We start from the raw sequence: 26,743 nt of genomic DNA on the forward strand, positions 1-26,743 counted from the left end.
TGTTAGACCAATATAGAACTAAAGAAAAAAACTGCTTTCCTTGTGGGATTTTTATAGATCCAGATGAATTTCAGTGACTGAGTTTCAAGTGCAAACATATTTTTGTAATAATACTGACTTCAAAATATGTTATTTCCCATCCTGCTAAAAATATCATACAGATAATTTTTTATAGGCAGAATAAATTACCTGTTGAAGCTAAAGGTGCACTGAGTATGTGATAGCCATTATGCCTCAGAGGATTAAAGCAATGGGATTCCCCTGTTAGCACATCACTGGTGACAGACTGGTCCATTGTTCTGTAGCAGTCTCCATAGTGGAAACAGTTTTGTATTGAGTGAAAGCTGCCTTGGTAACCTGAAAACAGATATTGCATACACATTTTAACACTACTGCAATGGTTTTCACTCCATTTCTGTCACAGTATTTCATTACTATTGTGGGTTTTTTCAGTTCCTCAGTTTTAACTATGGAAAAAATGATCACACTATTCTAGAAGACGTAATAATATAAAAGCTGTGTCAGACTCAGTCCCTGTGGACTGTGATCCCAATCTAGCAAAAATGTCAAGGATGTGCTTCCTTTCAGGCAACAGAAGAGACTGGATGAATGAACTCCACAACCCACTTGTGTTCAAAGCTAATAGTGAGTACTTCACTGGATCAGGTCCAGGATAGTAACTCCTTCGGGAAGGATTTTATAATGAATTACTTTTAGTACAATCATGTAATATTTAATTGCTGTCTTTATAGCACAGTAAAGTCTTATCCCATTCATCGTGCTTTATGCACTGCTGGAGAAAGCACTGTTTACTCCAACTTCTTTTAAGAGTACCTTAAACTTCTCCTTTCCCAGATTACTCTTATTTCAAATGAAAACTCTTCCGTGAACACAGAGGGCCACAGTCTGCAAGCAGAATGGCACTGGAGATGCAGGTCTGACTCCACATGGACATCAGGAGAAGACTGTGTTCAGCTAAGAGCAGCATGTCCAACCCACAGCCTGCGGGCCACATGTGGCCCAGCACAGCTCACACTGCCCTGTGTCACCACGGTGGCAGCTCTGCTCTGCCCAGTGGCCCAGCCCAGCCCCTCAGCACCAACCTAACACTGACCACTGGTGCGCTGTGAACCCAGCTGGCCTGAGACCAGGCAATGGGAGGCAGTTCAGTGCCAGCTCAAGTGATGGCAAATAACTCCATGGATTTTGATACATTGGCTAAATGTGAATAGCAAAAATACACAGCCGTGCTTTCCATTTTGATAAAGGAATTTGAGAATGCTGTGTGCTTGAGAGCACACTGGGAGGTTCTGTAAATGCTGAAGGACACACTGGGGCACACAGAGGAGCTCTGGAAGCACTTTAGAAGGCAGTCCAAGGGTCCTGAGAGTGCACTGGGGCTCGCTGGGAATACTATGGCTGGTTCCCCGAGGATAGGCTCTGTGACACCAGAGCGGGGCGTACACCACTATGTACAGTCACATTGGCAGCCCCTCCCGGTGCAGACATGTGGGGCAGTTGATCTCTCCTGTTATTGCTGGAGCTCTGCGAGCTCTGCTCTGATTGACTGCTGCTTTGTGTGTTTAGATTGTTCCTTGAGACAAAACAGGATGAAACACAGCCTGATTCTCTTCCTGTCCATCATTACGTCCACATCTCTATTCACTAGAAAGGGACCCGGCCGTTCCAGTTACCATTACTTGGATGGGGACAGGGACAAAAAACTGGTCCTTCCTGAGGAACAGCTGCTGGTTGACACTGAGTGCCAGACCGCCAACCAGCCTGGGTGGATTGGCCTTCCTTACAGAACTGGATGGGTCCACTACAGGGTCAGCAGGGCTGGCATTACAGAGAGCCTGAAGCAGCAGCCCCTGGGCACTGAGCACCAGGCTTCCAGCTGCCCCTGTAGGTCTGGTCTTTCCCCCTGTCCCAGATGGGTCTGTTACATGGTCAGCAGGACTGGTGTAACAGAGGGCCAGAAGCAGCAGCCCTTGAGCACCGCACTGTCCTGGAAGGTGGAAGTCAGTCTTGGAGTGAATGAACCTATGCATACCTCCAGGTTGCAGTAATGCAGGATCAGGGAGTTGCAATGTCAGTAAGATTTTCTTCATGAGTTTTACTATTCCTTCTATTCTCCCACCTGCTGCTTCAGCAGAACAGTCAGTTTCTTTTGGTAGGAGGATGCTGATGGCCTCCAGTAGCCTGGTATTATTCAAGAGGCCAGTCAGACTGCTTCAGAGGATTTGAGCCTTGTGTAACTTTTACACTAACAAAAAGGGAAAATTCCCAGCTTGTTTAAAGGCTGTATTTCCAAACACCAAAGTAATTAGATGAGATCGAAAGGCCATGTGAGCCAAAGCAACCACAAGGGCTTTTGTAACAACTGGTGCTCTTGCCAGATAAGGTTTTGTGAATTTTACACAACCACAGGACATGAAATTGATGCTTGCAGACAATACAATGTTTACTTTGGATATACAGTACAAGACAGAACTTTACTGCATTTATATATTTTTTAAACATTCAGTATTAACGATGCTTTCGGTTCATTCCATTTCATTGTACAATCATAGAATCTTTGGGTTGGAAAGGACCTTTAATGGTGCCAAGTCCAACCATCAACCTGACCTACTGAGTCCCATCCCTAAACCATGTCCCTTAGTGCTACGTTCACGCATCTCTTAAGTATTGCCAGTGATGGTGACTCCACCACCTCCCTGGGCAGCCCATTCCACTACTTACCCACCTGCCTTGTCACCTGAGAAAAGAGACTGAAATCTCTTCTGAAAAAAGCATTCTGTGATTCTCTAGCTCTCCCTGCAACCACCCTTCAGATACTTGCAGAGAAGGACGAGGTCACTCTTCAGCCTCCCCTTCTCCAGACTGAACAGCCCCAGTTCCCTCCGTCGCTTCTTTGTAAGCCTTGTTTTCCAAACCCCATTTTGTTTCAGTTCCTTTCGGTTTTCTGAAATGCTTTACTTCTGCCTGGCTTACCTCCCATGCACCTATCACAGAAATATGAGGACCTGACATACAATTAAAATCTCATATCTCATGGTTCAATTAGCAACCACAAATAGTTGGCTAGCGAAAATTAAGCACGGAACATTTTTTACAAGTTCTTACAAACTCTCTCCAGTGGTTAAAATATGAAGTAAGCAAGAAGGCTAGTCTGGTGTAAACAGCACTGCTCCTGCCAGGAGAGCAGAGAGGAGCACCAATTTGGCAAGTGCTTCACTAATATTTTTTTTCCACATGGATTTCAGGTTTCCCTTCACTTTGTTTGATTCAAATCACATTTTCTGAGCTCCTGTCAGTTTAAACGAACGCTATTACATGTTCTATGTACAGTACAGGTAGAAATATAACAGTTAATACAGGAATAAAGTGAATTCCACGTGTAATGTGTAGCTAAAATTCTGCTTTGAAATAACCTGTGACACAAAAACTGCAGTTTGCCACTTCACACAGTGCACCAGCTGCTTCTGTAAGGCACAACCTTAAAACTTTAAGCAGCTTTAAAATGAACGATGTGATGAACAAATGATTGGGATATGTCCATTACGTGCCATCTTATGTCATTCCCATGGATGTACAAATAAGTTCTTCAGACTGCATACAATTTCTGAGGAAAAAGCTTGTCAGGTGTAACTAACTACAGGATTCTACTGCCTGCCAAATTATTTCAGCATATGCTGATTTCCGTGTGATCTTACCACAACCAGACTTAAACACATAAACATTGCAGCTTATTACTCTTTCATTATCAGTATTTCTGCTACCAGCTCGATGCAGCGCTGTCTTGTGAAAACTGCAGATCCACACTATCTATATACTTCTATACAGGCGTCTACTTCTGCAGCTAAACTTACATAGCATTCCTTTTTCAGCAGAAATTCAAAGCTCACAAATCTCTGAGGAATCCATTAGAAAAACGTGTTGTTAATGAACTCAGATGCAAAAAAGACTTAAAGCAAGCAGAGCTAAATACAGGTTACAGAGCAAATGATTTCAAAGGCTGCTAATCAAAATTGATTTTTGAATGACCAATTCCATTATGAATTTATAATAATACTTCAACATTTGGCCAAAGTGGAAAATTATTGCTTTTTCAAAACCTACGACATAACGCTTAGAAAGCAGCAATTCATTCAAAAGGAAATATGGTTCTCTTAAGGAATAAAGTCAATTTATTTAAGTGGTTCAAAACTTGTTCTGTCTATGCATTTGTTTCTGCCACAGTAATGAGCTGCTAAACTTTCCTCTTGTGGTTTGTAGTTATTTAGCTCATTATAGTAACATAATCATGTATCATTATGTGCTATCATAAATCTGCCACTTTTCCCTCACAGAGTTAATCTTTTAAAATTGAGTAATCTGTTGAGCATCAGGTTGAGTTAGTTTTTCCTTTGGCACAAATCATTTAATATAATCTGCGTTAACTTTTCAGGCTAAGGCCTTCCAACTAAAGAGCAAAAATGGTCCTCAGGGACTGGAGGGCAGAGGGAAGTGTTGGGATACGGAACCTCATTACAGCTGCAAATTGTGCTAAAATCCTGCACTGCCTTAGAATTTATTCAGAGGAGGCAAAGCTCCCCTATTACCCACAGGTAAATTAATCCTATGTAATCCTCCATCACCCAAGAACGACCTTATGCAAACGACAGTACAGCAGCGAAGAGAGTTTGAAAAAACTGGTTATCTGCCTGTACAAACTCACATGCTTGGTTACACTTGCAACCAGACAGATGTCCTGCACACTTCTTCACTGTGAATGTTCACCACACTTCAGCAGCATACCATCTGGATTACGTAACATGTTTCTTACGTATGCAAGCTTCTGCTACTGGAAGAATCTGTGTTAATCGTATCACTTGCTAATTTATACCTCAAAAATTGTACAGGTACCACAGCAGAACTCAGGCATAGGAAAAGAAGCTACCATTAAAAAGGCTGGGTAATTCAGAACAAAAAAGTGCTTTAAATTAAGCAGTGGGATAGCTGCTAAACTGCTGCCACTCCTGCCCTCAAATTACACTGACACTCTATAGCTCTGCAGAGCATCTTTACTACACATAACAATATATAAACAAAACTGCTGAATATCAAATAGGAAAATAATCTTTCTTTATCCAAGATCACAACTGGTACCATCGGATAGAACAACATCAGTGGATAGAACAGAACACTGCCAAAGGGTGCACCTCTTCATTTGTTTTAGCATGCAAGCTAAAATGACTTTTGATGTGGCAGACTCACTCTCTCTAAACTGGATGAAGGCTGGATATTCAGTCAGGTGAGGTGTGTAGCTGGTAGGCATCTACTGCCTTGTGAGAGCAAACCTCTGACAGTCAGGGAGTGAGTCAGCACTATTTCACTTGATCTTGGAATCAGAGTGATCTGTGGGCATAATTTGTTCTTGCAAACACCTTTTTGTGACCACATCCCAAAAAGAAGCTGAATAAATGCAATACATGTGCTGCTGAGATACCCTTCCCTGTCATAATATGATATCACAGTTAAAAATGCTCTGGAATTTTGACTCTGCCTCAGTAAAAGCAGGTTAAAAGTCGGAGTTCCCATTGGAACGCTGTCAGACCCTTAATATGATAACTTGAGCAGAAAATGCAAAAACTGAAGTAAATTAGTTTTTCCCAACTAGGAATCAGAAAAGTTGAAAAAGAAGAAAGGAAAAAGAAAGGAAGTTACCTTGAGATCCCTGCTGTACAGACTGATTTTGAAATTGAGCGTACGGTTTATTTGGTATTCCAGAAAACTGCTGCCCATTTGGTGATTGGCTGTGCGACGATGGAGAGCTGTGTTTCTGCAGTAGGGAAGGTGGAACTAATGATTTCAGGGGGCTGACAAGTGGAGAGATTATGTTGGGAGCCAGCCTAGAAAAAGAAAATTCAGAAAAACTTCACATATCAAATATGGGAAAATGAAATACTTGAAAGGTCCTACATACATGACAGCAAGATTTGAGAAACATTTATTTTGCAGCTATAAATTATGCCGTAGAAGAACGATAACAATGCATTGCTGCTTTCAGATTTTCATTAGCAGGGAAGGCAGTTAGAAAATGATTTATGTTTCTTTACACTGGCTTCCTGTACTAATCGTAGTGACAGAATCAAAATGACATCACTCCTCAGAAAGCAACTGAGACACGGGTCAGCTTTAATTTGAAATTTTGTAAGCCGAGAAACACGTCCAGAAACAGAAGTGGAGAATAAGTCAGAATAAGTAAAAGCATGTAAATTGTTTTCAAGTGCCTCAGTAGTTGTACTGGGTAAAGCTTTCTACCCGGGTTTCAGCCAAGACAAAGAAAAGCATTAGTTTTCAATTATTCCTCATACAGTATTTTTTAGACTTCACTGCAAGAAATACAGAATTAACTGTAACAGCTGGCACTGTCCTTTCAAAGAAAAGGCCTGAATAAGGGTTTGCTTGTGGCAGCAGCTCTCAGAGTAAAACTGGGCAGGGTGGAGCCTGAGAGATGGAAATTCCCCATGGACAGCCAGGAGTCGGGCCAGCAACAGGAGCGCTGGGACAGCCCTGCTGGGGGACAGACCCCGACCCGTGTTCCCACAGCAGGCTGGAGCAGCTGAAGAAGAGCCTCGCTGGCCCTCTGCCATGAAATCCCTGGGCTGTGCTCCACCACTGGCAGAGAGGTTTCAATGCTTCCCCTGGCCATAGAGTGCCCCCGGCCCACCAAGGCAGGTGCAGCAGCTGGCCCACGTGGAATGAACCATATGCAGGAGAACTCTTCTGGCCGTTCAGACAGAAAGATGTCGTGGTGCAGGAGACATGACCAAAAATCTGGTCATTCAGGCTTAAGCCTCTTTTATAGCTGCATTAAATTAACCCTGCAAATGAGTAACTTGTTATAAACTGGACCTTTTCACTTCCTACTATAGCTGTGACAAATGGTTTTTTGCTAAATAGCCCAGGGTTGCACTTCAAATGTGGGGTCTGCTTGGAGCAAGCTTTCAGCATGTTCAAATTTAACATGTAGGCAGAGGAACACTGCCAAAAGCTGTCACAGTGGCATAGTGTCACAGTGATGCTTATTAACAGGGCTTTAAATAAATCAACCGGTCAAAGCCAATCCTACGATGAAATAACTCCACCACCTCAAAACACAAAAATAAGGCACGCAATACAGACTGCAGAGAGATCAAATTTCCCCAAACTAAACTGAAGAAATAAGCAAGTATTGTTAAATGGTGTATGGGAACTGCTGAATCACAGCCTGAACCTGTGATGGATCACCTGAGCACTGAGTCAGCCACAGGAGCACAGGTGCAGGCAGTTCACCTGTGCTGCTGGAAGGGGCAGAGCCTGGCTGCACCTCTCCTAGACCCATTTAACAGCTGACTGCCAGTAGGAAAGGGTCTCTTCTGGAGATCCCTCCTCTGGAGTTTCATAGCGAGCCCAGGATGTGGGTAAGCTTTCCATCTATTCTCTTTTTGTTATTATAATCTGCTTTGCCAAACTCTCTTGTGTATTTCATAATTATAACATCTTTATATTCATTGGCTATACAAGTGGATTAAGACATTTTCAAGCCAAATATCTAAAGACTGGATAACAAACCTTTTGTGAGAAACATAATCCTCATAAGCGAAGGTCTGCAACGCGTACAGATAACTGAAGCAGAATTATAAAGCCAATATGCAAATACAATCTTAGTAGTCTGTGGGGTTTGTTTGCTTGTTTTTGTTTCAGGGTCATATTAAAAAGAGCTCTGCAGCAAAAACTTAAGAAAAGCTCAGGCTGCAGACACAGCAGGAATGAGGGAGTGGGGCTGCAGCAAGGCGGGCAGTGCAAGGTCAGCGGTGCCCTCATCAGGTCCCAGGCTGAAAGTGCTCTCTGGAGCCAGCTCTGCTGAGGACCAGGTGCCCTGGGGAAAATATCGAGTTTCTTTGCAGCTAAATTCAAAGATCAGCTCCCATGTGGCTGTAGTTTTCTCCTGAAATGACTCAGTGGAGAAACAGTAAACAAAACTATCTGTCATGCTGCCCGGCTACATGATGGATCTTCCACAAATTCTCTCCAACATGTGTCAGTGGTGAGGACTGCATGCAGATGGGGCTGCCTTTATCTGCTGGAACCTGCAGAAAAGCATTGCTGCAGTTTCATCCAATGCTGCCAGGGAGTGCTGGCAAAGCATGACCACAAGTGACAGAATGGTCACCAGCCCATTCAAATGGCACATGGAGACATTGTCCTTGACATGCCAGAAATGCTAGCAGAAGCCAGGAAATACTTCTATCTGAAAGCAGATTAAAAGATTGCAGTTGTTTTCTTTGGAAGGATAACAGCTAAAAGAGATCATGATAGTGACATTTATATGGATAATGACCACACACACATTTTGAAGAGAAACAAAAGATGTAGTGAAGACTCCAAGGCTGGACGAGCCAGAAACCACTCTGAATGAGGGAGGAAAATAGTTTTGGTGAGCAGGCACTCTGCGCCTGCTCTGGGAATGCCATGTGCTGGCCACTGCTGGAGATGCAGCCCCATGCGGGCCTGCCTGGCTGCTCTGTACTGAAGGCTTTGTTTGCCCTGTGGGGAAATTGCATTTTTAAATTCTGTGCAAATATATTGCACAGCAGAAACAGTACATTAAAGTTGTCTGGCTGTGGGAATTCTGAAAAAGCCAGCTTCCCCGTTTCGCTCTTCCAAAAGGTTATTTAAATCTTAACCCTGTGAGACGAATTGAATGGCTGTTGTGATTATTTTAAAGCAGTGCTTGTCCCCACTCATTCTTTCGCATTCTTGTTTTTCCTGTGTATGAGCTCAATGGTTTTGCCAGGGTTTGTGCCTCAAAGCTTTGCAATGGCTTGTTGCAGGAGGGAGGCACGCCAGCGCCTTGCCAGGAGGCAGCAGGGTGAGGAGGTGTGGGGCTCTGCTCCAGCCAGGCAAGCTGTGCTGCCAGCTCCCTGCTTCCACTTGCTTTGCCTGCATGGTGCTGGGGCTCAGCAAACATTGCTGCCTGCAGGCAGCCAGTATCCTAGTAACTTGTAGTGCAGCAGCTTGGGCTGAAACCCTGAGAGCTCTGTGTAATGCTCAGCTCTCTGCCTTCTCCATGTGAAGGGTTTCATGCAGTTTGAGCAGGTAACCATGAATCTACTGCTTTCTCCTCAGTCTCTCCCATGTATGGGATTTCACATTAAGTTAGGGAACAGTTTTTAGCTAGGAAAGAGCATTGCTTAGCAGAAAAATCTGTATTAGCACAAGTGGCCAATATGGGAATTTGCCTCCTTAAAATAGCCATCACAATGCCGACAGCTCAAGCTGGCCCCTAAAATATTGTTCTCTGTGTGCACATGTATTCTGGCAGACTCAAGAAGTTTTTCATCAACTGACTGTCCAGCCACCAGTGCCCTGCCTTTAATTCTGTCCTAAATGTTTGTCTACTAATCGTGTCACTGTGATAACTCAGGTTGTTAAAGGATAAGCAGAATCATTCCTGATAGAAATTAAATCACTTAAAAGGAGATGCCTTTTGTATGGAAGGGGAAACATTGAACTACTTAAGCCAGAAACTCAGCTGGATACATCAAAAATTCCAAGGCAGTAGCTCAGGCATATGTTTCAGTAACTAACAGCCTGTACATTTCCTGTTAACGCTGTACTACAATCACAGTTTGCTTTGGTTTGTATATTAATAATAAATATATGCCCTATATTTTATTTCAATTGTAACTTGCATAACTCAGTAAGTCTGCAGGTCCTTTTGGGGCCTTTTAAGGTATATCTGTGCATATATATATATATATATGCATATATGTGTATATATGTATACGTATATATATATGTATATATATATATATATAGTTGGCAGCTTATAGATAAATACGCATACATGAAAAAAATCCTTAATTCATTAAACTTAAGGCTCCTAACTATCCTGATTCTTTCTGTCTGAGAAGATGCATCTTTTTCCTATCTCACTAATGCTACTGACAAAGCTAAGACGAACAGTTCTTACAGCTTGCTTCCACTGCTGATCTAGTTGGACTGTCAATACACTCCACCTTTCTATAAGGATGCTTGATGATAAAGCGCTTTCGTTATCTCAAGTAACAAATCAAAACACTGCAAGGCTTTTAGTGTTCCACTATGTCCTTTAGGAGAAGGGTAACATCTTAATCATGCTCTTACCTTATTCCTATCTATTTCCCAGTATAGACACTAATGATGTTCCTAGCTGGATTTCCTCTCTGATCCAGCAGATTTTTAGTTGCCTACTGATGGAATTGCTGTTGCTAAAAAACGTTCCTGGATGTGATACATGGTGCAAGTAGGAAAGTCTTTTAATCTCAAGACTTTTGGTGACTTTGGACCTAATGATAGTAGGTGCTTCTCAGTATCTTGTGTGTTTCTTAGGAATAGCTTGTGGATTCACAGGAATCTGTAGGCTGGAAACTTCTGCTGTATTTGTGGTGCTCCCTGGGTGTGTTTCTGTATGGCAGTCAGCACTGCGGTGCAGTGCCCAGAAATCCTCCTAGCCTGGAAGGAGTACCTGTGATGGATACATGTCTCAAGCTTTGCTTCATATGGTGAACACCCTAACTGGAGGATACATTGTCCAAAACCTGGAAGCCTTTGCCTCCTTATCTCCTGTTCTCCTCTAACTTCTCTGGGTCCCCATGGTACCAAAACAGCATCTTCAGTACTTCATGCATCTCAGACAAAAGTGCTGCTGCTTAACAGTTACAAATAACTGGTAGCACCACGGCCCAAGAGGCTCATGTTGCACACCTACCTGGTCTGAAGGGAGGTGCTAAGGAGAATGTTTACTTGTGATCTGGATAAAGCAAGGGAGAACTGGTGACTGTTCACTGAAAATACTTCTGTTTCCTGGCAAGCTACTCAGGTGCTTGCAGAAAACTCAAAACAGATCTGAATATACTCAATGTAGACAGCAGGATGCAAAATGAAACCAAATCTGGAGAAATTAGAGATATTATGCATCAACACTGCATACAGAAGAGCTGCTTTCAGTTTTGATGTATTAAATCACTGCAGGAGTTAAACCAGCTGAAGAATACTAGAATAGTAAGAGTGAGAGAGGTTTCTCAGCAAGTCAAATTTCCTAAGCTATAAGTGTGGCGCTGAGGAAGTGAACTTGAAACACAGCTTTTCAGAATGCAGTGGCATGGCAGAGGAGCCAGCCTCCTCTCCAGCCTGCTGAAGACACAGCAGTGGCAGGGCATTCACCACTGGGAGAGGCAGGCTGGTTTCAAACAAAAGGAGCACTTTCTCATGCAGCATGCTCTGGCCTGGGGCAGTCATAGCCGCAGGAAGTCACGGAATCAAACAGTCGAGATAAGTGCTGTAAAAACGGGCTGAATAATTTAATGGCCAAAACCAACATTTCCATGCTAAGCAAGAGGTAATCAAATCTTGTGCTTCAGGATGTAAACTGATCGCCCAAGAAATCAGAGAGGAATTCTCACTCTTCACTCATCATACAACTTCACGCGATTGACCAGGTATGGAGGGTTTTTTCAAACTCCCTTTGAAGCACCATGTGTAGGATGGCGCTGAAGACATAATACTGGTCTTGAGGGACCTATGATTTCAGATGGAACTGCAAGTCTAGTGCACTGCTCTCCTGAGGATGCATCAGTAGGCAGTTAAGTAAAAAGACTAGTCAGAAAAGTCTTGTTTTTGTAATACCATCATCCACAGAATGGTATTGGAAGAACTGATCCTGAGTTGATAACATATCTTGTCTATAATGCCGCAAACATTTCTATACTGTGTTAAACATTATCTTAAATCGCTTGATTTCATGGCCCTTCTTAAGTAAGCTCCTGAAGTCCGATGAGAAGAACTATCTATGAAGAACCACTAACACAAATGGCAGACACAGACCAGGAGCCACTTCCTCACCTCTGCTGCAAAGCATCTGCCACTCACAGCAGTGGAAACACAGAAATCTCAACCTTAACAGATGGATTTTGTTAAATTAAAAATCAAAATATAGAAGATATTAATCTATGTCCTCTCATTTTTAAAAAGCACAGATCTTTAAGAATCTCAAAGAGAAGTCTCAACAAGACTTAAATTTTCTTGTGATTGTTTTAACATTTATTATAAGTGTTAAGATTAAATCATAAGAAAGATGTATGTGAAGGAACTATGTAGGAATGCTGTGAGTTAGCAGCAATCTCTACCAAAGACTTTGTAGGCTACAAGTACTGTTAGCTTGCTTTATGTTTACTTGTCCTGCCTCTGGTTCTGGTTTCTCCTAGTAGACAGCAGTGCATAAAAAATTGTGTATTTTCACAATGCATGCAAAATGTCATGTTCCAACAATCTTGAAAAATAAGGAACCCATAATAAATGCATATGGAGATGGATTTTTTTCTGACCTTTGTGTCAAGATGGAAGTATGTTCTCTATATTCATCCACAGTACTCAGTCTGAGTAAGAAACAGTTGTATATTTTATTTTTGCTAGGCTGTTCAGTAACTGTTGCTGGACAAATTAACAGAGTAAGAAATTGTAAAGCCAGATTTGGAGCTGTTTTAAGAGGAATTCTTTCATCATCTGGTTCATCCTGTCTTAACTGCCAAAACCCACACACACAACGTTTAAGCAGAAAATGCTTTAATTAAATTGAAAGTTGGAAAATAATGAAAATAATTTGAACTAAGATTCTTGAATAATAACTGAAAGAAGTATAACCACAAAATAGAAATATCTGAGATCAGGATGTTGCCAATATGAAAACTGTCTGGTTTTTGGTGTTTTTTTTTTTAATGATGTGATGGCTTGATTGGCAGATTTCTAAGCAAGACAAACAACCTCAACCCATATCCCATTGACTTCAGTGAAAAAAGGACCAAATCCAGACTGAAAAACATCTGTCCTTTATCTCTAACTTTTAATATATTGGGGGTTTAGGACCATACTGTAACACAGCTCTCATGTATACCATACTGACACATCCCACTACCTAGCAGTTGAGAGTTTTTAAGAGAAAAGTCTATAATAAAGCAACAGCATGAAAAGCACTAAGCAGAGAAGCTCTATATTTTGGCATAAGTTACTACAGCGTACTGCAGCTAGCTACAAAATCTGAGATGTTTCCACGGAACCAGGTTCTGCCGTAAAATCCAGCATGCTAACCATTCCATTCATAAATTCTCTCCCCAGGCCTTACAGTTACTTATATTGTGAGAAAGTCCAATTGAGTTCCAGGACTAGGAAATTATTTTTTCAAATGAGGAAAAAAAAAAAAGTTAACACTGATTTTCATCTCTTCCCATAATATTAAAAATGATGTGTAAAGCTCTGCTAATCTGGTCTCTGGATAGCGCCCAATCTCTTGCCACGTGTTTCTGTTCTGGGTCTTGCCCTAGGGGAATTTCTGTCAGCACATGCTCAGGAAACAGTTACACTGTTCACTCTTTTTCTTTTTTCCTTTTTTTTAAGATGGACTCTATCTGAAGTTTGGTGAACCTTTGCACTAATCACTGCCAGGTGCCTCTGGCTATGTTTCTGGAATGCAAGGAATCTTTTCTTTCTCTTTCTTTCTTCCTTTCTCCTCTTCCCCTCTCTCCCTGATATGTTATAAATCCTTCATTGAAAAGCACCTTGCTGGGCATCGCTGCATTTTATTACCCTTTTCTATAAACGGTGAGCAAACAAGTTGTTAGCCTGTATGATACTCATTCTCTGTTCTATGTCTGCATGATAGGACACCATGATCTTGTTTTTTGTTTTCTTGCTGTAGCCAGCTTGAAAACAATGCCTGCTATTGGGAGGCTTGGCCTCTACTCCTGGCTCTGCTGCTAACACAGTGTGTGTAGGACTAAGGAAATGCCAGTCCTTTCCTATAGCTTCTAGGTAAGTATGGACTACTGGTGCACTCAGGTGGGTTGCCCAAGCAGGCTGTGGATGCCCCATCCCTGGAGGCATCCAAGGCCAGGCTGGACGTGGCTCTGGGCAGCCTGGTCTCGTGGTTGGTGACCCTGCACATAGCAGGGGGGTTGACACTAGAAGATCACTGTGGTCCTTTTCAACCCAGGCTATTCTAGGGTTCTGTGATACTACAAAGGCTTCTCCAAAAGTAATGCCTCCTGTTTTATTATAGAATCATAGAACCGATGGATTACTTTAATCCAGTTCCACGTCTTCACTCACCCTCTCCCTGTGTCAAGTGAGTATGTGAGCATACTCAGAGTAAGAGGGGTTTCACAAACATTATGGGGAACGCAATCCAAAGGAGCTTTTAACATGATTTAAGATTCTTAAGTCATTTCGTTGCTTTAAAATAATAATACCAGTCAACAGTGATATGAAAGCAGCATCAGGATGAAAATGATAGAGAACCCAGAGGAGTCCTTTCCTGGTACTCCCAAAGACCTTCTCTTTGGATCCAGAGTGACACTGAAACACTTGCAATCCTTCTAACACCTGCACAAGTCTCATAGTTGGGGGTACTTTTGTAATATTTTGTAACCCACTTCACTATCTGCACGAAGAGATACATCTACACAAACAAGGACCTTCTTATGTTAATATTTCTACACTTCTCACCTGATATGCAAATTCTGCAGAGCAGTTAAATCTTGTTGATTGCTATTGGAACCGTGTCAATCTAAAAGACATTTTTATTTATTAGCTTTCATTTGGTAATTTTCCTTGAAAAGAAACTGATGAATCAGTGGAGTTCAGTGGAAGCTGCCTGACCTGATGGGGATTTGAAATCTTATTCTAACAATCTGACAGGAAAATATATTACAGAAGTAATTACATATTAGCATGCTTTAAATAGTATCAAAACATCTTTAGATAAAAAGCACAGCCTTAGGTTCAAATGACTGCCTGGAAGTAAATTAGAAAGACATGCAATCAAACACAGATACCGATGTGTACTGCACACTTGACTTCTCTGTCTTATTTTAGTCATTTAAGGTCCTTATTCTATGGCAAGTATGCAGCAAGACACTTCCAGGTGTACATGCATTCTTTACAGGTTCCTCATGCTGCTTTCTTCAAGCTTACACTGTAAAAGGCAGTATACTGAGCAGTGAGAGATGTTAAGATAACGACTTATTACACCATGGCAAATTTCTGTGTTTGGTGTATGCAACTTACACCTAACTGGGGAAGTTTTGCTTAGAAAACCAAAAGGAAAAAGGAAAAATGAGCTTTACAGGTGTAGTGTAAGCATGTGATTTACCTGCAGATAAAAACTAGTAATAGCTAAAATCATTAATACAGATGAGCTGTGATTAAATCCATTTTATGTTTTTCTTGATTTGCTCTGACCAATTCATTTAAACTCCCTCCCACTCTTGTAACTGTCTTTAATCTTATACTAAAATAGTTCTGCTCAGAGGGTCTCTTCTGGGCAGTCATCAAGGGGAGATCTTACCAATGGTCATACATATATGAAGGGAGAGGGCAAAGAGAGCAGAGGCAGGCTCCTGTCAGCAATGCCCAGTGCCAGTCAAGAGGCGACGGGCACAAAGTGGGACACAGGAGGCTCCACCTGAATGCCAGGAAGCACATCAGTGCTCTGCAGGTATGGGGTCTGGCACAGGCTGCCCTGAGATGACGTGGGGGCTCTTTGATGCCTTGCAGAGCTGCATGGGTGTGTGCCTGGGCATCCTGTTCTGGGTGTCCTGCTTGAGCAGGGGTTGGACCTGATGGACTGAGAGGTCCCTGTCAGCCTCAGCCATTCTGTGACTGTGATCATAGTGCTCGCTTTTGGGGTAAGGCTCTCTAACGTATGTCAATCCAGCCCTATTAGAAACAAAAATGAGATACGTGTCCATCAATTTGTGCTGATGGCCAAACAATATTTTACCTCATGATCAGGCCATAAGTTACTGTTGTATTGTTGCAGCCAGTCTATTCTAATGCTAATTTTGCTTTAAGGGGGAAAAAAACTATAAAAGTCTATCTGGACATGATTACAAATGAATTCTGATCACATTTTCTACAATGAGATAAATGACTTGGGATTTGAAACCAGATGCTTTTAATTACTGATTTTCTTTGTTACATGAACCTCAGCTCCGCACCTGTACATTGTTCTTTCTTTGGACAGATGTACTGATGCCCCTTTTGCGTGCTCAGGTCTATAACACTGAGATAAATTATGATGGGTTCTTGGCTTCCTCCATTGAAAATGTTTTCAGCTGTCAGAGATATCTGTTTCTTGTTATTGGTTTTAGTGCTTTTGAAAGAAAGCCTGAAACACTGACTTGTGTATTCTATTATAAGTGAAGAGTGTTCTCCAGAGGAATCCACAATGAATGAATGATGCATCTCCTTGGAACTAGGAACTGCTATAAAAACTGTGTAGGTATTCAGTTCTCCTGAGTACTTCTAGAGTAAAAGCTTGTTTCATACAAAGATTCAAGCAATTCCTCCTCGCTTTATGTATATGAACTCACAAACTTGAAATTCAGCCATAAGTAGCGAAGACATGCAATCATCACAGAAGGTAATGAGAATTAGGTACATGTGTATTTTCAGGTCTGGCCATGGATTCTGGCAGATCAAGGAATTTACGTAGCCTATTGAAAGGAGTCTCTTACTGGTTTGGAGCAATTTCTTAAATCTCGTATCAGATACCGTCATTGGCAGAAGATGAACCGCTTGCAGATGACAGTGAAACTCATAGGCACAATTTGAGTCCCATCCCATCTAATGAGAAGGCACCCATGAGACCCCTTGTATGCCTGCCAGCATCCCTCAGAGAGCAAGAGGCCCTCAAAGCTGGAGCTGAACACAGGGCCACAGAGCAGAGGTTGGGAGGTTGGAGGAGGCTGCCTCCTAGCTCAAAGAGCAGGGGCAGGGGCCAGATTCTGATCTAAAATGGAAGCTCCTGGCAGTGTATCTTACGGGACTGAAATGTGGGTAGGCTCTGGCTTACACCCTTCTTGTTGCCAAAGTACAACGTGACAATCCAAACAAAAAGCTAGCACACAAGATTTCATCTTGCATACTTTTTTCAACCTTAAAAATATGAGGAATTTTGAATCTGGGGTTCCCTTGTTGAGCAAAAAGGGAGGCTCTGTGTACCTTGTTTTACTGTAAGTAAAGGGAAATTAAGGACTAAACCTTTAACAGAGATCTCTTTACAGTGAAGTATTTCTGTGGTATTTGAATTAACAGGTGCTAACAAGCAAGCAAACAAAAATTCCGACGTTTAAGTACCCTGATTAAAACGTCTCTTTTCATCTGATTGGTCTCAAGACCTGTTTCTTGTGATTTTGTATGGGTAAGAGGCTCTACAGGGGAGTCTAGAGCATTGAACTGGTTGCAGTTAGCTGGTGAGAGGCCTGGATAAAAGAGAGTTGTGTCTTTCATCTAACTTTGGTTACTTAACCCTTGATATTAAACTCACACTAATTGTAAGACTGGATTCAAAGTTCTCATTAATCATCACCTATGGACATCATAAATGCCTTAATCTCACTAGTTCTTCAGTTAGCGTTGTGTTTACAAAGAAGAAATGACCTAACTTACTGTAGTAAGCATCTATAAAAGCATTATATATAAAAGAAAGTTTCACTTTCCTTTTCCTTGGAGACACATCACCTTCTTGGTAGAGTTCTTATTTGTCAGTATCCCCAGCTTGTCTGGAGAACATAAGTGCTGTTATAAGCGACACAAGTGACTGAAGGCCTCACGGCCACATATAGAGAGACTGTGTTCAGATCCTACAAAGTGACCTTGTTAGGCCATTCAGGCACGTTGGTGCAAATCCCCGACTTTGTGCCACCACTTAAACTCATTTAACTTCAGTCAGATCGGTTTCACTTAAACTGATCGTTTATCACAGTAAATATTTTAAACTCAAATTTACAAATGCAACTAAGTGTATTTTTTAGATGATGTGGGTAATACTGGCAAAAAAATAGCAGAGAGAAAGCCAAGTGCAACACTCACGTAGGACTTAATATCAAAAGCTATGTTTCCATCTTCATATTGCTACAAATCGAAGTGGGCTACCTTTGCAATGGGCAAAATGAAATCAATTGTATGTGGCACATGCTACAAGAAATGCAAACGTAACATTTTGCCACCTGAAATAAAAAATAAATATGTATTCCAACCTGGATCGTGACAAACCTGTTTTCTGGATGCCAAAGCATTTCATTTCAATTAACAGCAATATAAGTTCAAATAATTTTACTTTGTCTAGCACACACTTTATACTAGAATTTGAAAACATATTCTCTGTATTGTATAATGCCAGTATAAATACATTTGGTAATGAAGTCAGATTTTGTTAGAACATTTTGGAGTGCATTAGATAATTCTGTCAAACTATTTAAATGTCTTAGTAAACCATTTGGGAAAACTGACTGCTGCACGTGGTGTTGACTTTGGCAACGGACAGTACAGCATACAGCTTCTATTTTGTTAATTAAAAAAAAATAAAAAGCCTTCAAAGAAAATTCTAAATCTTCTGTCAAACTTGAGTACACTATTTGTACCCTGCTCTGTGGAGATTTTGGCATCTTACATATTTGATGACTCAGTAATTAGATTTCTTGATAGTAATCATTTGGTTCATTCCGCAGCCTTGAACTATGCAATCCAGCCTTGTCATCATACTGATCCACAGTATAGAAATTCTTTGCATTTACTTCCAGATGAATGCTGAGACAGCTGACAAATGAGGCAAAACATTACATGTGTGCCAGAAAGGCAGAGCAGTTCACATGAAGAAAGGTAGTGTTAGGTGTTTCTTTCCTGTTGCGAACTGTCTATTTTATATGAGTAATGGCATTGTGCTATAAGCTGGCAAAGGCATAACAGTTCTCGAATTCAGTGGCTCCAAATATTAGATTATCAAGTGATTGATTTTTCCAACTTGAATGAATGAATGGTTCACACAAAACTGTGCTAAATGAAATTCAAAGACTGTTGGTTCAAACTAAGCTTCCCATACTGGCAATTAACATGTCATGTATGGGCTTGATTTTCGCAGTCATTAAAAATGTAAGCATAAATAATTCGCATACAGCAAGGGACTCGGACGGGGTCTGACAGTACTGAATGCAGATTATTCCAATTTAGAAAATGGTATTTGAGATCCTGAAAAATTCCAAGTTGTTATGCCATGAAAATAAACGGCTTGCTTTAAAATAACTATTTAAAAATACCTCCTGGTCTCCACTTCCTGATGTTTGGTTCGTAATTAGAAATTTATTTTCATCTCAGTCTGATATTTTGTCATAGGATATTAACTACGGTGTTTCTGCAAAGACTTTGCATTACTTACCTCTATGAGCCCTGAGATAATAAATCAGCTGTGATGTCTTCTCCAAGACTTATTCCACTAAAACCAAAAACAGCAGAGACCATTCTGATGGAAGCTTTGGCCTAAGCAAATGATCAAAATGTCTGGAAGAGCTCAGTGAGAAACTCAGCTCAGTCCCACAGTGAGGGCTGAAGGGAAGCGCTGCACTCATTCAGAGGAAACATGAGGGGGGAGAGAGAGAACTCACCTGGGAGCTTGTGGCCCCTCAAACAGCACAACTGAGTGCTGCCGTCATTCTGGTCAAACCTTTGCTTTTCTTTCTCATTAGCAGTACCAAAAGGTGAAGTGCTTTAGAAACAAATCCACTTTGGAGATAACCTTCTGTATGGGAACTGCTGAATCACAGCCTGAACCTCTGATCGATCACCTGAGCACTGAGTCAGCCACGGGAGCACAGGTGCAGGCAGTTCACCTGTGCTGCTGGAAGGGGCAGAGCCTGGCTGCACCTCTCCTACACCCATTTAACAGCTGACTGCCAGTAGGAAAGGATCTCTTCTGGAGATCCCTCCTCTGGAGTTTTGCAGCAAGCCCAGGATGTGGGTAAGCTTTCAATCTATTCTCTTTTTGTTATTATAATCTGCTTTGCTAAACTCTTGTTTATTTCATAATTATAGCAACTTTATATTCATTGACTATACACCTTCTAAAGTGTATCCTTAGTTTATTTCACTCTCAGTTGGGATTTGTTGCCTTACCTCCCCTAAGAACCCTATCGTAGAATCAACTGAAAGAAGAAACAGCTAAGCAGTGCATTGGGGAGCGGAGAGAGGAAAGCATTCTGGTTCCCTGGACTCAATCAGTCCTATGCTGTAAGGAAAGGATATCTTGTGGACTACCTTCATTTTGGATTCAGTCTCCATTCCTCCTGTTTGCACTTACTGCCCTCTGTGCTACAGAACACCTCACATTTACTTGCTGAAAATTCCATCTTCCCACTGTGCTCAGTGCCTCCTGTTGGCCACCTGTCTGCCATAGGCATGAGACTGTCAACAAGAATTAAAAAGTCAGGAACATGGGTGGGAGGGTAGGGAGAAAGAGCTGTTGAGCACAAACAGCTTGAGTAACCTCTGTGATAATTCAAAAAAAGAGATGTAGTAGCTTGTTCCTACTTTCCTCAGTGGCACTGTTCTTTATTCTGCCTTCTGTCCATTGATAAAAGAGAATGATTAAAATCTTTCTGGGCTTTCTTTTCCCCGTACAGAAGAAGGGATGAGACAGTTACTGAACAAAGATGGAAAAAATCCACGCTCCACTGATGGCTTTACTAAAGAACCTCAAACCAGTAACTAAAAAAAGTCTTACAATCTCTGTGTCTCAGGTTCCCATCATTAAAGCAAAATCTGAGTATCCCTCCCTGTCCCAAGTGCTTAGAAGAAAAGAATAAATGTTTTATGTTTTATTTGTATCACTGTAGGCACCATAGAAGCTTCTAGGATGAGAGCAGAGTTTTGTGGATTGCAGGTTCTTTACTGCTGAGATATTTTGAGATCCTCAAAAAAAATAACAGTACAGACATATGACATACTGTAGCAATGCAATCTATATAATTGATGTGATAATATATCCTCCCTTGATTAAGATCTTACTGGTTAACGCTTGCAGCTGCAAGGTGTATTACAGAAAGTCCTAACAGAGCGCAAGGAAGTGAGAAAGCCTGCCATCCTGACACAAATGAAGCTTACAAAGGCAAATACTGCTTCATTCCAAGTGAGTCACAGCTTGCTTTTTCACCCTTTGAATTTTTTTTTCATTTTAGCTGTCCTCTGCACTTATCCAAATCTACAAGAAGTCACCAAGGAAGAATTATAAAAAGCATTAAATGCAATTGCACTCTATGAAGAAAAGAAACCTCTGTATGTTGTTGAAGACAAAAACAACGACCTGAGTAACCTGATGGCAATATCAAAGTTTATCCTGCTTTGCTTGGAGGATGGATGAGATGACCTTTTGACCTCCCTTTCAAATTAAATTTTCTATGATTCTAAAACAAATGGCATAGCTTACTTTTGGTCAGTATTTTTCATTCAAGCAGCATCCATGCAAATTATAATAAACAATTAATTAGTCAGACAGAAGCCAAGCATGTTTCACAACACATACCCTTCCCTGGCACTCTCCAATGACGACTGATGGTGATGCGGACTGGAAAGGGCAGAGTCAAGAGGATGATGTCTTGAAGGGATGTCATGAGGCAGTATACCTGGTGAGGGACCATTATGGTTTGCGCTGGAACCACTGTACATGCCTGTGAAACATACATCAGGTTGCAAAATAAAATAAGCAAGGAAAGGAGCATCTAAGTAAGTCTGTGACAGTTCCTGACTCCTTCATTGTCCCCCACACCCACCTTGACACATGCACAGAACAGCACGCTGCTGCAGGGCAGTAGCAGAAGTTACTTCATCCACGGAGGCAGTACTTAGGCTATTTTCTAAGTTTACTTGCCATACACCTCACAGAGGTTTGCCCACTGCAGTACGTACACACAGAAGGACTACAACATCCACTGACGTTGTATTCTGAAGGCTGTGGGGGGCAGATGAGGTTTGCCAGCTTCCACAGCGTCCAGCTACAGCATGTCAGTCCTCGTGCATTCTGTAAGAGCTATTTTATTTGCCTTCTTTCTTCCTGTAGCATTCACCTTTCCTAGTTTGCTTACTGTGTGCAGAGTAACACATTCAGTAAACGGGCTGTGAGTCAGCTATGCTTTGACGTGTCCTGCTTTACTGGCAGGGCTCTCGATGGCACTTGTCCCAAACCCTCTGAATGTCACATAACAAGCAGAAAACAACAGGAAAATCTGGAGCCACAGGGAATGTGTGACAGCTCTCTCTGGGTGGATAAGCAATGGCTGAACGTCAGCATCTGTTTCTGTATGACTGAAGAGTAGAACCACTAAGGCCAGATTCTAGCCACCTTTGTCAGGGCCTTCAGATGAGTCAAAAGCCTCTCATGAACAATGAGTCCTCAGCTGCTGACAGATCCAAAACTATGAGAATGAACCATATCATCTCTGTCTCCCACTAGACAGAACATTTGTCAACCAGCCAGTGAAAACAACTTGCTTTCTGCACTGAAAACCAGACAGGAGGAGTTTTAAGAAGTCAGATGTTCCCAGGTGATGCTAGGATTTATTCGTCAAAGCCTCATCTGAAAACAGTAAGTCAGTAGCTAGGATGCTACATTGAGAATTCCATTATTCTGCTGGTGGTTTCAGTCCATTTTATAATACAATACATTCCCACAAATCTTTGTTGTTCACATGCTCATTCCCAGGCTTGGCAGATACCAACATGACTCAGATGTACTGTCACTTCACAGTTGGACTGTATCTCCCCACACCTCTCAAGTATATTAGCAGCACAGCTTGGAGGAAGCTGGTGAATCTAAGATATGTGCTCTCTAAGGATATTGGACTTCAGATAGTTTTAATGGTCTCTGTTCAAAGCTCACCCCAAAAGCTCGAAAACTCTCAAAAGATAAATTTCAATAGTGTTGCAGCCAGTAAACATACTCTTTTTTTTTCAAACAAGGCCCTGTTTGAAGCATGCTTACTGAGGTTTGTGGGATTAGTTCATCAGTGAGTTTTCCTTCTCTTACACCTTTATTCACCACAACACCTCGCTCGTACTCGGTTTGACACGTGGTGACTCTTGCTCTCACGTTCCCTGACCCTTGTGCTGCCTTACTGCAGGGCCACCAGCTCCCCTTGCCCTCATACCCCACCCCTGCAGCACGGCTGCCTACTGCCACCTAACCTGAAGCACATCAGAATCAACCCAGCCATCCCCATATCCTCTGGGACACTTTAATGAAAGTGACATTACATGTGTGCCAGTTGCTGCCGAGCAGCATACGGCCCAGCTGAGCCCTGCCTGCCTCCCCTGCAGAGAAACACTAATTTTGGGAGCCACTCTCTGCTATCTAGCTTCCACAACTCATGTAACTTGTTAGAACGCAATCATCTCTGAAGCATTTGTCAAATGTGATTGAGCTTAGCTAATGGATTAAAAAAAAAAAAAGTACTAGAGGGAAGGGGACCAACACACATATGGACAGAGGCAAGCAAAACAAATACACAGATCACACTCCCTATGGAAGTGAGCCTAAATCCAGAGCGCTGATTTGCAAAGCTCCTATCCCTTAGGTGCAGGGCTAGGGAGATGAACACAAGGAGCTGCAGGGCTGCTCTCACACCAGACACTGTGATGTGGGCATCGGGGCCCAGGGATGAAGCTCCGAAACTGCAGTCTTCCTATCAGATCAGGCCTCTGACCGCCTCTGAAGCTGCTGGATAGTGGGAAATCCAAGAGACACAAACAAAAAATATCAACCCTGTTGTTCCTTTGCTTTGCTTGCAGGGGGTGCCTGCCCGTAATTAAGACTCCTAAGACACATGGCACAAGCTACGGAAGATGAGTTTTTCTATGAGATTCCACGTACACTGCAGTAAGACATTAGTCATTTCTGTTGAGTCACTAAGAACTGAACTGGTACTTACTTGAAGTTAAAACTAATTTATTTCACACAGTGCAAAAGCAGGGCATTCTAACAGAATATTTACTTCCTTTAGAGAGACAGACCCTCTGCTCATAGGCACTGGGAAGGATGTACTATGCTAAGTACTAGGCTTGAGCAATTTCTTCTGCTACTCAAACTCATTTGGGCTGAGTTTCAATATGCATACTTTTTTGCCAGATTTAAGACACTCAAAATGTTGAGCTGCTGCTATGCCTGCAGTCCTGTGACTACCTAACTGCATGTGCCCAAGCATTCAGTGCTTCTACAAGGGAACAGTGGCAGGTTATCAGGAAAGAGTGAGAGTGAACAGCTTTCTCTGGGGAAGCAAGAGGTACCTGCTGATATGAGGGTGCAGTTCTTCCTGCTGCCAATCTGTAACACCAAGGAAGAATCGCTTCAAGGGAGAGAAATGCTGCATTTCCTTTGCAGCTGTGATTGCCTTTGCAATGGAAGAAGTCAAGGGAGAAGAGCAGTTGCTGCTTCAGTATCACTTTCAATACTTAAAAAAAATTCTTTTTTTTTTCCAGCAGTGATACAATATTTTTAGAACCTGAAGTCACACAGAAGCCTTTGGATCTGCTATGACTGTTCCTGCAAGTGCAGCCCTGTTCAGAACTGTGCATCTTGGGCCTCTTCACGCATTGACCATCTCAGCTTATAAATGTGCCATCAATCAGTATTTTAAATGGCTTGGCCTTTAACCTGAACATCTGTTGCCAAAATGGTACTCTGAGCATCTGTGACTAGGAGGATTTTTTTTTCAGCTTAATGCCAGGAGAGACCGGAACAAACCATAACAGACCATGCATGCCCAGAGAAAGTTCCTGCATGGGATTACCTAACAGAGGTAACTTGCTTTGTCAAGAGAGTGATGGCAGCTCTTAGATGCTGCTGGAGCTAAATGTGTGCAGCCATGAAGGAACACAGATATAAAGAGGAAAAAAAGAGGAAGGTCTCAGCAAACAATGGGTTTCTCTGACTGCTAAATATTCCTTTGCTCACTGTCTTACCCAGTCTTAAGCACAAACCTCCTTTGAAGTTTGACACAAGGGAATGGGAGTTTTCTTACATATTTCTTTTTCCTGTGATTGGCTTTCATCCCTGACATATTTAAAATGTGCTTCAACTTGGACAAAGACAAAACTGAAACTCTCCAGGAATCCAAGTGATCCCTAAAGCCCGGAGCTCCGCACATTAATAATGTGGTTTCTTTGGGGAAAAAAAAAGTTCAAACCATGAACATTTTCATATTTTCAAGTGGAATTAAGAGAACATCATGAACAGTATTCACCCATATACATTCTACACAGTATTATATAACTGCTTCGTCCAGAAATACTACCTCTGCTTATATGAAAGAGCAAACATGCAACTATAGGCAGCAGCAGGGATGTCCTTTTGTTTTAAATCTCTTGGGATCAGCACCTTAGCCTGTTAGCCCTGACAGTGACAGAGGAACAGTTTTTCTATGGAAATTATACCACACAATACGAAGTAACTTCTGTAAAGAAATGCTTCAAATCTTGATTTATTTTCCCTGGCACTTCTCCATACTGTGCATATGATGGGATCTCTTATGGGGTGACTAGATAGAAATACCCACAAAGATTCCCTAGGCTTCTCTTACAACATCCTGGTGACATCCTCATACAATCAGCAAAGAAATCATATGAAAAAAACAAACAAACAAAAAAACCAGTAAACTGATAAAATTCTTACTTCCAAGATGATTTTCTCAGAACTGACACTGAGAGGCCAAGGCTGGGCTGTCTATACGTACACTGAAAACTTCTTTTGTATCACTGTGACCATTTGAAATCAGAGGCTTTTCCTGGGGCTACTAACTGCACAAATGCACCTTGGTCTGAGGACAGCGTTGTCTGTCTTTCCTGTCCTGCTTGGAAGCAGGAGGCTGGACTGTAGGGTTGGAGAGCAGAGGCTGTGCGTTGCCCTCACACATCTTCAAGGGTGCAGATGACAAAGCCAGAGAATTGAAATAATCCCCCCCATGTCCCTCCAACCTCCTACAACTTTCTTAGGAGCCACATATGAACTGTGAGTGAGAACTCCCAGGGGAACGATGCTCGAATGATGGGTTATTTCCCTCCCTGCCCCACTCTGCTCACCAGGTACATTCTGACATACAAGCGCAATTTAAACTGGAAAAGGGAGTAGGAGATGGCAGGCAGGATGATTTTGTTATTGTTATTTTTAACAACCAAGAGAAAAGCTTGCCTAAATAATTGTAGTAAATTATTTTTTTGCAGCACGTTGCTCTTACAACACAAAACACATTAATAAAGACCTCCAGGTCGTTCCCTGGTGCAGGGGAACTAGCACCTGGCGTTCTTATTTTCTAATGCCAGCTTACCACTGGTTTTCTTTAAATCTCAGCAGGAACAAGGTGAGGTTTGTCTGGAAAGCTTGTACTAAGTCGGTGAATCAATTAAAACATATTTATTAACATTACTTAGGCAAGCCTTCGCTCCACAGTGGATCTGAAATAGGATAAATGCACCCTACATCAAGATGCATCAGATTCTTAGCTCTAAGCTAAAAACATTTTATGACTTTTTTGATTTGCATAACATTAAATGTTCTCTAATATTGACAAAGTTAGAAAGCATTGCTTTCAAAAAGACTGCAAACTATCCTACATGCTTAGACATATCATGGAACACACAGGAATACACAATGCTAACTGAAAATCATTAACTAATTATGAAATCGGTCTGTCCAAACCTGGCTTTACTATGCATTTCTACTTAAGCAGTTACAGAATTAAAAGTCAGTATCTGCTGCTTTCTTTTTTTCCTGGAAATTCTCTTCAAACCATTCAAACACTGCAGTAAATTCATCCCATACACATCTGCCAGTCAAAACAGATCCGAATGTAACGGGATG

At 41.8% G+C, this 26,743-nt stretch overlaps 1 protein-coding gene and 1 long non-coding RNA gene across 2 annotated transcripts in view; one reads left to right on the plus strand and one right to left on the minus strand.

The window, feature by feature from the left end:
• Nucleotides 1-26,743, minus strand: part of GLIS1 (GLIS family zinc finger 1) — a 176,217-nt gene that overhangs the window by 3,615 nt on the left and 145,859 nt on the right. The window contains exons 7-9 of the mRNA XM_042874148.1: nt 21,419-21,563; nt 5,710-5,894; nt 190-357 (exon numbers count right to left, since the gene is read on the minus strand). Of these exons, the coding sequence (XP_042730082.1) occupies nt 190-357; nt 5,710-5,894; nt 21,419-21,563 (498 nt within the window). The remainder of the gene's footprint in view (nt 1-189; nt 358-5,709; nt 5,895-21,418; nt 21,564-26,743) is intronic.
• On the plus strand, nt 7,340-21,592 carry LOC122181587. The gene is made up of 3 exons (XR_006179489.1): nt 7,340-7,448; nt 19,587-19,858; nt 21,075-21,592. It is a non-coding gene; the product is annotated as an uncharacterized LOC122181587 (long non-coding RNA).

This window comes from Lagopus leucura, unplaced genomic scaffold (genome assembly GCF_019238085.1).
Source record: "Lagopus leucura isolate 7727_CA_CO unplaced genomic scaffold, USGS_WTPT01 Super-Scaffold_100009, whole genome shotgun sequence".
Taxonomy (NCBI): domain Eukaryota; kingdom Metazoa; phylum Chordata; class Aves; order Galliformes; family Phasianidae; genus Lagopus; species Lagopus leucura.